Source organism: Passer domesticus, chromosome 1 (assembly GCF_036417665.1).
Source record: "Passer domesticus isolate bPasDom1 chromosome 1, bPasDom1.hap1, whole genome shotgun sequence".
Taxonomy (NCBI): Eukaryota; Metazoa; Chordata; class Aves; order Passeriformes; family Passeridae; genus Passer; species Passer domesticus.
In genome coordinates this window covers 8,892,397-8,906,139 of record NC_087474.1, presented here as the reverse complement: position 1 = coordinate 8,906,139, position 13,743 = coordinate 8,892,397, and the positions used below count along the sequence as shown (strand labels likewise).

The window sequence follows — 13,743 nt, the reverse complement described above, 5'->3', positions numbered from 1 at the left end:
CAACATGCATTGTGTTGCTCAATGCATTTATTCAGTGAAGTCTGTTTAGGGGAAGCACAGGACTTACTGTGTTAACTGTTGCATGCAGTACACTGACCAAAATATGAAAAAAAAAAGGAAATGCAAATCTTTTCTCATTTGCTATTTAATCTGAAAACATCATTATGTAAAACTGTTAAATACAGGATGCAGGTATGAGCACCTCAGGACAGGGACCACTTTTGGAAGGCATTTTTGGTGTCCATTTGCTTCTGTTTTGCCTATGAATAAAGAAAAAAATAAATCATATAATAAACTGTCTTATTTGTCTTAAAACAGTATAAAACTACTTCTTCTAGAAGCTTGGTAGACTGCATAGATTTTTAAAGTGTCTATAATAATGTACAGTCAAAACTTGTGATTAGAACAAGAAAATTAGTCTGAATACTCAATTTGTGGTTAGTCTTATCAGCTACTACCAACCTACTTGTTTGCTATATTACTTAAACATCTGTGGGTTTGCATGATTGAGGAAGTAGTATAAAACTGAAATTATTCACACTAAGTTGGACTTTTCATCCTGGTTCAATTATTTATTTTTTAACTTTTTTTTTTTTCAGACTTAAGATGAGGAGGAGATTTGAGAAAATATACTAATAATTTGCACAATTAATTTTCAAAGTGGAATGTACTGAAATTATCTTAGTTTTCCTAAATCAAAATGTTCTGTGTTCTAGCTCATAGTTTGTTTTTGTAGAACTGTACAACTAAAGCTTACATACCAATGTAAAAGAACCCATTTTACAACAAATTCTTTTCAACAAGGGGTTTTTTACATTTGGAAAGTAGAAACCCTCATAGCTTTAAATTGATAATCATGTAGAAAAAAAAAATTACAGCACCTCAAAAAAAAAAAAATGTTCAGTATACAGTATGGGTTGTAGCTAAGACCTTATTCTCTTCTGAGAGGTATTACTTCCATTTAGCCTTGTTAGTATTTCATAAATAGAGGAGCATTAACCTTTTCTCAGTAAAATCCTGCTAGTTAGTACTCTAATAGAATGTGGGCAAAGCTAGCTGTAAATTAAGTGCTTCAAAAAAGACATTGCATACAAAGTGGTCCTTCTTCACCTAAAGAAGGAGTCAGTCAAGAAAGTCAGCAATCTCTGTAGAACTGCTGAAGAATTTTTTCACTTTATATTCTCACAGTCTGGTTTCATCCTTAACAAATGGATAGGATCAGGTAGGTGGCTTAGGCTGAGTTTAGTTTCCCTCACATAGCGTGACTCGTTGTAGAGAGGGGATGTCTGAAACAGGATCGCTGACTTTCCGGAGAAACTACTGGGTGGAATTATTCCATGATGAGGAAAGATGGAAATTTTCTGCCCCAGGGAAGATGACTCCTACCCCATCTGCAGATTTGCAGCTGTGGGACAGATTTGGGGCCAGTGTAGCAGAGGAGGGCCTGGGAGCATCCACGCCAGCAGAGCCTGAGCTGCACTGCAGCAGCAGGAGAAAGGGGGAGGTGGTCACTTCTGAGAGACTCCTGGGCCCAGGTGCCATCCTGACCTGTTTTCCCTTGAGGTTTGTGCTTGCCTGGACCTCAGGTTCAGCTTGGTGTCAGCTCTTACAGCTTGGCTGGCCCTCAGACCATTACCTGCTGCTCTTCCATGTGGGGATCGCCACTTCCAGGGGAGATCTGGAAAGCTTGAAAGGTGACTGCAGCGTGGCTCTGGGGCAGTTCAAGGGCACAGGGGCTCAGGTGATGAGCTCCCTCCTGCTGGTAAGGTTGGAGAGACAAGAAAGTGATTGGAGTAGCCAGGAGGGAGTCATGAACAGGAAATCATGGAAACCAAGCCAATAACCCTCTGTGATCAGAAGGCTGGCTCAGTGGATGAGGGAAGAACTATGTATACAGCTTACTTTGACTTCAGTAAAGCTTTTGACACTGCCTTCTGCAACATCCTCGTAGGTAAACTGCTAAGTACAGAGTAGATAAATGGGCAGCTTGGTTGAAAAGGTCTCTAAACTCTTCAGGCTCAGTGATTTGTGGTCAGCAACATGAAGTTTTGCTGGGGGACCATCAGCAGTGATTTACCCTGGGGTAAAAACGGGGGCCAGCACAAATTCGTGGCAGTCCTGGATGCTGGGACAGAGTGTGCTCTCAGCAAGTTTGCTTGCTTAAAACTGGAAGGAGTGCTTGATACACCTGATAGTTGTTCTGCTGTTTAGAGGGACTTGACAAGCTGGACAAATGTCCCAACAGGAATTTCACGATGTTCAACAAATGGAAATGTAAAGTCTTGTGCCTAGAGAGGAATAACCCTGTCTCCCAGGATAGGCTGGGGGCTGACTGGCTGGAAAGCAGCTTTGCTGAAGAAGCCATGGGCTGTTCAGTTGGACAGAAGGTGGAAGAGAAGTCAGAAATGTGCAGTTATGGCAAAGAAGGCCAATAGCACCCTGTGTTGCATTAGGAGAAGCATTGCCAGCTGGTTGAGGGAGATTTTTCCATTCTCCACAGCACTGGTGAGGCACATCTGCGAGTGCAGTGTGGGGTTCCCCAGCACAACACAGACAGGGACATGCTGGAGTAAGTCCAGTGGAGGGCCATAAAAATAATGAAGGTACTGGGCATCTCTCATGACATCATGCTCCAGTCCCTTAATCGTCTTCATGATGCCCAGGATAGCCTGAGCCCTGTTTGTGGCAAGAGCATGGTGCTCATGTAGATTCTTGCAGTATGTCCCCTGATTTGTGTTGCCTTTTGTTCTGGAATATCTGGTTATTGCATCTTACTTTTTTCCATGAAAGGATAATGATTTTTTCCCCTGCTTAATTGTTTGTTACAGAAAGACCTGATAATATTGTTCATAGGTAACATTGTTGAAATATTTGCCACCATTTCAAAAGTATATTAAGAAACAATGCTCCTTATATGAGTTAATCTATTATGTGTTATCTTTACTGGAAGTATTTGCAAAGGAAATAATTAATTAAACTATTAATAGATCCTTTGTAAAAGAATGGTATGTGCTATTTTTAAAAAATAAGGTGAAGGTGGGGTGATGATTCTCATCTGTTTGTGAAAATACGCAACATTTTTTCTTGTAGAGGTTTGTTGTTTTGTTTTAGCATTTAGCTGAACTGCCACAATTAGTTTCTTAACTGAGGAATATCAAAATCTTTTTCTCATGCAGTTATACTTAAATTGAGTGAGTTGGATTTGTAAACATGGTGGTAACTGAGTGGGTTTGGATTTATGTGTTGCTTAAATACTCTGGTAACTTCTGTGAAGTTAATTGAAATCATTCAGTGAAGAGAGAACTAAGTGAATTCGGGTCTGTTGGTTTTGTTATCTAGAATTAGAATATTATAGGATCAAAAAGGATGTTTTAAATTAGTTTTTAATGGCAGCAATCTTGAAACAGAATAGGTACCTCTATACAGCATAATATTCTGCAAAGATTTTCAGTGAAGAAAGTATGTATGACCTAGCAATGAGTTATCCCTTTTAATTATTTCTGAGGATTTTTCTGTCTTTGATACTTAATCCTGTTGATAACTTTCTTCTTTATCAGTGATAGAATTAACTTGTGCCTTGAAAACAGCCTCTTATGTTTGAAAGCTGTTATCACATCTTCCTGCCACCTTCTTAATCCCAATTCTTCATTCTTTCTGTTGGTTATGTCTTCTAGATCTCTTTTTTCCTGGTCTCATGTGGGATTCTTTATCAGTTTATTATAATTTGCAAATTCATGTTAATGACTGTTCATCTATAAGAGGTCTATGGTGACTCCAGAAATATTTCTCCAGAAAATAGGACCACATTTCATTATTCTGTATGGGTTGTACGGAGTAGATCCTGTGTATTTGTGTATATTGGGGAATGTATATTTATATGAACGGTGGAAGAGTGGGTAAGAGAATGGTGAAACTTTTTGTAACTTTTAAAAACTGTGTCTAAAAATCTTAGGAATGGAAGAGGGTTGGTTTGTTTGTTTAAGAAAATCCTGGAAACTGTTTAATTCTTTGCTGATCAGATTCTGTAACAATTGTGTTTATTTTTTCAGAGTTACCAGTTCTAAGCTGCTTTTTTTTTTTTTTTTGCTTTTTTTTTTCCTGTCCTTTCTTCCCTCTCCCTCTTTTCTCTGCAATTGACAGCTTTTGGAAATTAACTGGACTGGACTGACCAATCTTCTGGATGTTCCAGGACTGAAGTGAGTATATCTAAAGCAGTGTTTGATATATCTGCACCCCAGTAGAGCCCAGAAAATCTCAAGACCATCAGTTGAATAGTTTCTAGGTTAGATGACTCTGAACAGTTCTCTCTTAATGTAGAATTATATGAAATTGCTCAATTTGCAGAAGGTAGTGATTTCACCACAAGTCAAAGTATGCCAAAAGTATATCTAGTAGGTCTTGTTAAAAATACTTTGAAAATATAATTTGTAATGTGCTTCTTTTAGTGTTCTCAGCCTTTCCAGAATCTTGTGAATTTCCTATCTGCCATCTCCTATGAATGACACAGAACCTTCCTTTTATGCCAATGGGTTCATGACATCTTGGTTCTTGGCTTTGTATGCCAATCCATCTCTATTTGCTTGTGTAAAGGTCATTAGAAGTACCTTAAAATTATTCAAATTAAATACAATTTCTAATATCTTCAAGTGTTTACTTTTAAAGCTTTCAGTTTATTATGTGAAGATCAAGTGGAGTAGCAAAAACACTGACTGTATATGGCTATAAAACAGCTTAGCTTATTCAGAGCTTTTCCTAATACCACATGATAAAATCCCAAATGAAAAAGCATCAATAGAGGTGCAAATCAGGATGCTTTCAATTATTATAAACCTGATAAAGTTAAATCCATTAATATATTCATATTTATCAGGTTTTAATAGTTACCCAAGGGCTTTTTAATATGGAGACAATGGCAAAGGAGAAAATGGTGGATCTGATACACACTTGGATTTTGTGACTACCCCTTTTATTAGATCACATACTCTCAAGAGTTGGCTGAGTCCAGAATTATTTTTTATTGTTTCAAAACAGGAGTTTGAATTGAGTTATTAAATTAATCCCTTAGTAATCAATTGCATGACTGAAGCGGGTTTTGCTTTCCTTAGACACGTGAAGCCATTGTGTGGAATCCCAGCTGAACAGTTTGAAATTAGAACTTGCATTAAGTAGGTTAATGGCTCCAAGAATTGCTCATGTTTCAAGCCTGCATAAGACTGTCTCTAAGGAAAGAGGTTTTCTTGATGAGTGAGAGAAAATGGCTTCCAAAATACAGCTCCTGAGTAATAATTCCCCTTTTTGATATGACTAAATTTACATTTAGTACTTAACTTTACTAGGCTCCTGAGACTCACATCCTGCTATATATTTGCCTGACTGCAAACACAAAACCTCAGATGTAAACAAAGTCTCGCTAAATATCTCAAGTTTATGGTTTCCAGAGCAACCAAACTTGGCCACATATGCACAACCCGGTGCCATCTAGACGTGGTATAGTTTCTATAGTAACTGTAACTGGGGTGACTCATGTTCTGCCTTGCCAAGAGGTTTCTTTAGTGCTGTATTTGTTTTTCTTATCTGTATAGATAAGTTGTGTATTTTGGTCTGACAACTTGACATATTGTACTTGTTATAAACAATGATGAACAAGAGATTGCTGCCACCACAGGTACCTTTATAATCCTATGGCTGTTGGCTGAACACTGAGCTGCTTATTTGTACTGTTTGCAAATGTCTTCTGCTAATTGAATTTCAGCATTAGCTGCTGGAAGCTTCCCTGTCAGCTGGTAACAATTTTTTCATTGCTTTTCCTATATGACTCCACAAGGAGAAGGACACACAAGTAATTCATGTTCCATGATTAGTATAGCTTGTGGAGAAGTGGAATTAAAATCTCTGTGTGAGGAGAAGCCAGGCTGTGAGAATACTCAGGTGCTTTCAGGAGAGGATGTGGATGATGGGAAGGTGCTGGGGTTACTTGAGATACAGTGAAAACACTCTACGCAGTCAGAAATGTGCTGTCTCTGCAGTATGAATAAAGACAGTGCAGGAAAAGTACACAGCTGATAAAAATTTATAAAAATTAAGTAGAACTAAGTAGAGAGAAATACAAAAGAGTAGGCAACTAACAATTATTTTTCTGCAATGAAATTGAGCTTTTGAAGACAGTCTAATAAACAGTATGAAACATTGCACACTTCTTTCACTTTTTTGAACTGAAGAAATAATTGTACATAGAATCATTGACTAAAGTTTTATGATCTTAGGAAGCTGGTTTTTAATGATGCATCAACATAAGGGTTTATATTAACGCATCATTCTCTGTTGCTTGCAGTGTTTTGTCTCTGTTTTCCATAGATCAGACCACTTAATTTAGATAACAAAAAATGCAAAGGATTGTCATTTTTGCCTTGTATTCATGAAGAATACTTTGCATCCAAGAGCACCCCAGCTGGCTAATACTAGATGAGATTTAAACAGCTTAAAAGCACCGTGTTGTTTTAGCATTCATTTAATTCATTAGTTGCATACAATCTTCAGTGTTCTTTTTCAGCTCCATATTTAAAGTTAGGGTATCTGCTACCTTCTGGGAGTTCAGTTTCTCTGTGTAAAACTTGGTGAAACTTCATTAATGCTGCCTCATTTTTCTCAGGTGTTTTTTGTGAAATTCAAGTAGTAATGTTGGGATAAAATTATGAGACTGACCTCTGGAACCAGAATTGGGGTTTGGTTCTGGCATAAAGGATTGTGAGTCCTCCCAGTGCTTGGGCTGTGTTTCTTTCTCTTATTTAAGGAAATTTGCTGTGGCTCTGTTTGAACATTCAGTCAGTCTCTGAACCTTTATGCAGGTCCAGAGTAGGTTTATTTATGCCTGTGATTACGTAAAGTTTGTGATCTTAAGGAAATACTAGAGAAGAGCAGGGCAAGCACTGCTACCATTGCTTTCCTTGCACAGCTCCTTTGCTTTCTGTCAGTTATTTTTCTCCATTAGTTGTCTGTTCTTAAGGGACTGAGCATGAAGGCAGAGCTTTCTCTTCTTGCCAAGTAGGGACACTAACAAAAGCAGGAACAAAAAAGCTTACCTGATCTCTATACTACAGTTTTGTCATTAGACTTGTATTTTGAAAAGTGTGATTGTTGCATGTGTAGTTGCCATCACTTCAGCTTGGGTTTGGTTTTTCTTTTTCTTTTAATGTTAAGACTGGTTGAGATGTTTATCTTCAATTTTTTGTCACCTCTTGACAAAATAATGAATTCTATTTTCTTGGCTCATTTCAGAGAGCATAAATTGAAAGCGAGATGTTTGGCAAAATGAAACTTTAAAGTTTGAAAAGCAGTATGTTAAAATGATAGCTAAGTGAAGCTGCTCTTCAGATAACATATCTTGTAGTATTTGTCTTAAGATTTACTGAAACTGAATTTCTAGGGTTCACATAGAATGACAACCTTTGTAAATGTGATTGGATAAGCTCTGCATGAAAGGGAGGGGAAGAAAGACTCTTTAGGGCACATGTGAATTAACTCAGAAGTTGAGAGGAAACTATTTTCCTCTGGGCAGTATCTTAACATTATCCACTTTCTTCTTTCTAACCAGAAGCCTGCACAGACCTGTCCATTGAGTTTGGTGCAGCCTTGAGCTCCCTCTGTTCCTGCTGTTCTGAGTACCATTACAAAGTCAGCCATGTTCCATCATGTATTGTACTTATCTGGATTTCCAGTGGAAGTGGGCAGCCAGGGGGTTGCAGGCTGTTCAGGTTGCAAATGTCTGGCATGAAAATCAGTGTGGATTTTTACTGGGCCAGATTGTATTTAATGGGTTTGTTCTGTTGCCCATCTCTAACATAATGTTAATTGCTCACCACTACATTTTCCTTCCAAATGAAACTGTAACACATATCATGTTTCACTGCAGTTTTTGTGTTTTTATATGCTAGCTCCTGAGTCAGAGCTATTCCCAGCTTCAGATTCAGACTTAGAAGACTTCACAAGGTGCTCACACACAAGTGCTTCATCCAAAAAATGTTCAAAGTAATCAAATGTTATCTACATCTTGGTTTCACAAAGACTGTAAAAAGGGAATTATGGAGTGTATTTAGGAGGAGAAACCTCAGCTCCACCGGCTTTAGTGAGAATGTCCCTCTGCAGTTCAGAGTATCTCAAGTATTGTTGTAATGACCTCTCTGAACCTTTGTGCATGCTCCTGAGATGTCCTGGTTGGCTGTGTTCTGCCTCCTGCCTGTGTAGGCAATGTGTGGAACCAGTGCTGTTGGTCTGACTATGATTTGTTGTCAGTTCAGACCTCAGCTGGGTGACCTTGTAGCTTAGGAAATTGTTCTCTTCTCTGTTTGTGGAGGGGTGTGGGGTTTTATGTGCTTCATTACCAGGGTGGTTGCATTGCCACTCCCTTTTCACTGAACAAAACCAGTTTTGCTTCCCTAGGCTACGTTTTACTGAGCCATGAGCTTGTGTTCTGTGTGTCTGTGGTTTAAGTGATGGTCCTCCCAGCTCAAGAGGACAAGTGGTTTCATAACAATACAGGAAGGGGTAGCCAAACTTGCAAGGACAGATAAATCATTATTGAAGTACAAAGTAATTAAACAGTTACCATCTGCTTGGTTATATGCATTAGAGGCAAGAGAACTTTTGCAATAGCCTTTTACCCAGGCTGGTTTTAAAAGGCAAGGCTGAGGGTGAAATTTGGTTGTGGCAGGGAAATGAGAACTTTATATTAATCCCTGTGGTTTCTGCTGTTCAGTGTCTGCTGCTTCCACCTGGTGGCCGTTTGGGCAAGAATCCTGTATTTTAAGTTTACAAACCAGATGTGTCCTCTGCTTTCCCAGGAAGGCAAATATTTTCTCCATTTAGGTTGTTAAGCAGCAAAAGGAATATTTTCTTTGAAGTAACCGAGGATTCCTTTCTCCAACAGTGGCTTATCAGATACAATAATACTGGATATCATATCCAACTACTTGGTCCTTCCAAACAGAATTACAGTGCCCCTGGTCAGTGAAGTGCAGATTGCTCAGCTGAGGTTTCCTATACCAAAGGTAAGCAGGTTCCTGTTCACAGCCATAATTGGGCATTCAGTTTCTTCTGTACTAATTGTTCAAGGCAATCTGGAGGAATTTTGAAATACAATTACTTCCCTGGTACAAGTTGCTGTGAATTCAATCACTGATAATAACTGATTTAATTTAGAAACAATTTCTGTGAAGTTAATGTTTCAAAAGAACACCAAGAAAGATTTATTTATTCTTTTTTTTTTTGAATCTTAAACTTATTACTTTTACAATCACTAGATTGCTACAATCTGGTTTAACTGTATAGATAAAAAAAAAGTAGCATGTGTTTTATATTATCATGGAAAATTACTATTAATGTGCTTCACTAAACAGTTGTTGCTATTTTTTGTTACTCGCTTCCAGAAACCTGATATTTCTTGATGTAACTAGCATGTTTCTGAAGGCTGATGGCAGTTTTTCTTTTCAGGAGTCTCTTGAGTGCTAGGTCTGTTGAGTGTGTGGATCATCACTGATATCTTCTATTTACAGTATGTCCAAAATAAATTTCATGTTAAGGAAATGGCAGTGGAAATTATAAAACATCTTTGTGTAAATTGTGATGACATGGAAGTTTTCAGATTACTACATAAACTCATCTTTTCCTTTTTCAGGGTGTTCTAAGGATACACTTTATTGAAGCTCAGGATCTAGAGGGGAAAGATACTTACCTAAAAGGGATTGTCAAAGGAAAGTCAGATCCTTATGGAATCATCCGTGTGGGCAACCAAATTTTCCAAAGCAAGGTCATCAAAGAAAATCTCAATCCAAAATGGAATGAAGTTTATGAGGTATAACCAATAAAAATACTTTGTTGTATGTTCTTCTTTATTGAAGAAACAAAAGAAGAAATATCCTCTTTCTTTTGTTAAAGATGTTATTTTGGGGGTGTCCTTAAGGAGTTTCTTGATGTCTCCCTCTAGAAGCCCAAAGTTCTGTAACAAAACAGAAATTCTCCCTTTATTAATATATATGGTTGTTTGTTTTTTTTTTTTTTTTTTTTTTTGTCTAGACTGAGCATCAGTAATTCTGAAAAAGTAGTTTGGGCTTTTAGAGCCAACATTGACAAATTTTATCTGAAAAGCTCTTAAAATTGCTCTACTCATTAAATTTCAATTTTTAAAAGCATTTTCTTACTAATGTATTTGATTGTACAAAGGTACTGCAGCTCAGTGTTTTACTGTTATTATGCCATTTAACCAAGCTGGTCATTTTTACTGATAATGTTCTCTCACTGAACTTCCAGGCCTTAGTGTATGAACATCCAGGTCAGGAGCTAGAGATTGAGCTCTTTGATGAAGATCCAGATAAAGATGACTTCCTGGGAAGGTAAATGTTATGGAGAATATGTTTGTAGGTATTGGAAAGAGATTAAATATTGTAATTTTTCTTCAATTATTATTTTTATTTTATTGCAGTTGTTCTGCTATCTAATTGTATTTATAAATAAATTATCTTGGTGGTAATTTCCTAACTACTTCATGTATGTAAATACATTTTTTATGCAGATGTGCTTGGGTGTGTATATACATGTCTATATGTTTACATCCTTTCTGAAAAAGACAAGCCAGTATTGTGGGTTCCCAGAATTGTGCCCTAGCTTCTTTAACGTCTGTGAGCTAGCACGAAGTCTTAATTCTTTCTTCAGGCAAAGTTAATATAGTTTTATAAGTCTGTATCTCCTTCATCTTCATAGCTTCTAAATGACTGTCTGGAGTTTGTTTTTCCTCATAAGAGCTGATCTTAACTATTTGATTAAAGAAAAATTTTTACTGTAATGCTTTTACAAACATGACTCACTCTTTGACTCCGTAGGTGTTTACTCATAAACATTTCAGTGTTTTAGCTAGCTTCTTTCTCCAGTAATTTGTCACCTTTATTTCTTGCAGAGTTTTGGAACTTCCCATTGTTGCTTTCCATACAGAGCAGAGCTCCCTTCCCTTTCCAGCTCCTCTCTTAACAGGAGCAACAGTACCTGCTTCTCATTAAAATAAAGAATTTTCTTTGCACTTCCCTAATCTTACACTGGGAGGAAGTGACATAATGTGTACCTCAGTACTAATAAAATGAAAAGCCAGGCAAATGTTCATGCACTGGCATGCAGATGTCTGCTCTGCTTAATTTTTAGCAGATTCACTCCCTGCTACATTTTTAGCTTGTGTGAACTAGAATTCTCCCAGACACTGCCAAAGCATGAATTTGGTCATAGGTGCTATTTCCAGTGGGTGGTTTGGATGTGCTCTCTGTTTTAAGAGTTGGGTCATATATATGTGAATTTTATTGTGCCAGTTGCCCTCGTGGTTACAAAATGGGCTCTAGTGTAGGCATTTTCCTGAAATCCTGCACTCATCTTTGCTCAGCCATTTCACTCCCTGCTCCTTCTTTTCTTAGGTGCTAAAAAATTAGTATTCTGCTTTTTTGATCTCAGTGGATACTCAGCAAGCACAGGGTGGTGCTTGAGTTCTGTACTAGATCTTTTGTTTCTTGGCTAAAATAGTACTTCTTTTTTTCTCTTTTTCTAGTTTGATGATTGATTTAATTGAGGTTGAAAAGGAGCGTCTTCTAGATGAGGTAATCAAGTTCAGTAAGTTTTGGTTTAACCAGGCCCATATGTTGTACATGTTGTTCTTCTTGGATTTTTTTTTTCCTGGGCATAGTTCCTGTATGTGCAAGAATAACCTTAATGCTGTGGAAATAGATGCCCTGATGATTAGTACAGTGGTTTAAGAGATATTTAAACTGGTGAGATCTGAAAAATAATGACATTCTTTGTTGGTCTTGGAGTTTTAAGGTTACTCCTATGCAAGTAATAGTAACTTAGATATTTGGTGAGAAGTTTTTTTGCAAGAGAATGGTTAATTGCTGGGCAGACTAATTTTTATCCTATATGTAAGAGAGATTTTATAGGAACATTGTGCAGGGTTTGTTTTCCAAGAATATCTTTACAGATCTTTAAGAATTTTCTTGGTATTTTAAAGATACTTTTATCATATAATGTATAATGTTTGTCTGGGTGATTTTATCATTCTGTGTTGTAATGCTTTATGCAAAATAAGACATTTTCATGGATCAGATCTTTCAGGTGATGTGGACTTCACCTCTGAGAGATTCGTAGCAGACTTTAGTGCTTCCTAAATATCTTGAAGAACTAATTGCAATCATAGATTTGTTTGCCAGATTATTTCACCTTACTTGGCTTAATTTTCAGTGGTTTACTTTGGATGAAGTGTCCAAAGGAAAGTTGCATTTAAAACTGGAATGGCTCACATTGATGCCAACTGCTGACAATCTAGACAAGGTATGAAAGGAACCCATTACTTTCCTTCTAATCTTAATTGTTTTGGGGTGATTTTGTTGTGACTTTTTTGTTTATTTGTTAAGCATGTAACCAGATCTCTAGCTGCTGTGAATTTGGAGAAACCTGTAACTTTATTCCAAGCTGCCTATCTTTAGAAATCTCAAACCAGTCATAAGTGTCAATGGTTTAAATGAGATTTTCAAATGCTTTTGTGGTTCTCTTCTTTTGTCTTAATGTTACTGTTTGAGATTTCATTAGTCTGGGAGGTAAAGATGGATATGTTATTACAATCTGTCCGATCTAAAAAAAATAAGTAGGAAATGGGGTGCAAATTTCCATGCAAATGGTTTTGAAATGTCTGTATGAGTCTTGCAAACTTATTTTTTATGCTTCATGCTCTGAATTTGTGAATATTTGCTTTTTTGGGAGACGGTTTTTGGTTTTTTTGGGTTTTTTTTTCAGAAATGAGAAAGAAATACTAATACTTGGTTTCCAGAAAGGCTTACAGTGTGATTTTGTTTTAGGTGCTAACAAGCATTAGAGCTGATAAAGACCAAGCTAATGATGGGCTCTCATCTGCATTGCTTATTCTGTATTTGGACTCGGCAAGAAATCTGCCTGTAAGTTATGTTCTCATGGATACCCGTGTGTCACAGAGTCTCTTGGGTACTCCCAGCATGTCTTGCTTGGTAGTGTGACACTGCTTTACTAACACACATTGTGCCATCTTCTCTATAATTCCTCTCCTTTCAAGACGTGTAATGTAAGGTCCACTTTTTTAGTAGCATAGTATTTAGCTATATATTTATTAAAACATTATTCTTTAATCAGTGTGGTTTTTCTTTAAAGAATGCTCCTTTCCTGGACTTGAAAGGCTGCATGTTTTTATTATATGATGTTTTCCATACATGGTATGGGATTAGCATGAGGAATTTTAAGGAACTAACTGAGGAACAACCCACTTCCGTAAGTTCAGGTGAACTCACTTGCTTTGGTTTAGGATATTGCTGGAGATGTGGAGGTACTGAAGTCCTCACCATGAAATCAATCCCGTGTAGTTGATGTTACAGTGTCAGAATACTTGTGTGAGATTTCTACCAGATTGTTTTTTGCAGGGTGGTTTATTTGATTTTGCAAAACATAGAAATAAATAATGTTCTCTCTCTCTATGGATTTATGCTATTGGACTGTGAAGTAACTTGTTTTGGAGTTTATTTCAGATTAGTGAAGTACTGTTCCTGGTTGTAATTGATAGCAGTAATAAAGTTAACTCTACCATAAAGAGATACATGCAACTTGACTGAGTTTGCTGGTTTTCAGCATTGCTATTAGATGAGAAGTTCTGGAAGTGATGACTAAAATATTAATCAGAGAATAGTTTTCAAGCTT

The 13,743-nt window shown here is 37.1% G+C and overlaps 1 protein-coding gene across 3 annotated transcripts in view; it reads left to right on the top strand.

Moving 5' to 3' along the window:
- ESYT2 (extended synaptotagmin 2) overlaps nucleotides 1–13,743 on the top strand; it is an 80,218-nt gene that overhangs the window by 46,354 nt on the left and 20,121 nt on the right. For all 3 annotated transcript variants that reach the window (XM_064386705.1, XM_064386647.1, XM_064386559.1), the window contains exons 7-13: nucleotides 4,141–4,196; nucleotides 8,924–9,044; nucleotides 9,671–9,847; nucleotides 10,303–10,385; nucleotides 11,579–11,627; nucleotides 12,265–12,354; nucleotides 12,879–12,974. In XM_064386705.1, the coding sequence (XP_064242775.1) occupies nucleotides 4,141–4,196; nucleotides 8,924–9,044; nucleotides 9,671–9,847; nucleotides 10,303–10,385; nucleotides 11,579–11,627; nucleotides 12,265–12,354; nucleotides 12,879–12,974 (672 nt within the window). The remainder of the gene's footprint in view (nucleotides 1–4,140; nucleotides 4,197–8,923; nucleotides 9,045–9,670; nucleotides 9,848–10,302; nucleotides 10,386–11,578; nucleotides 11,628–12,264; nucleotides 12,355–12,878; nucleotides 12,975–13,743) is intronic.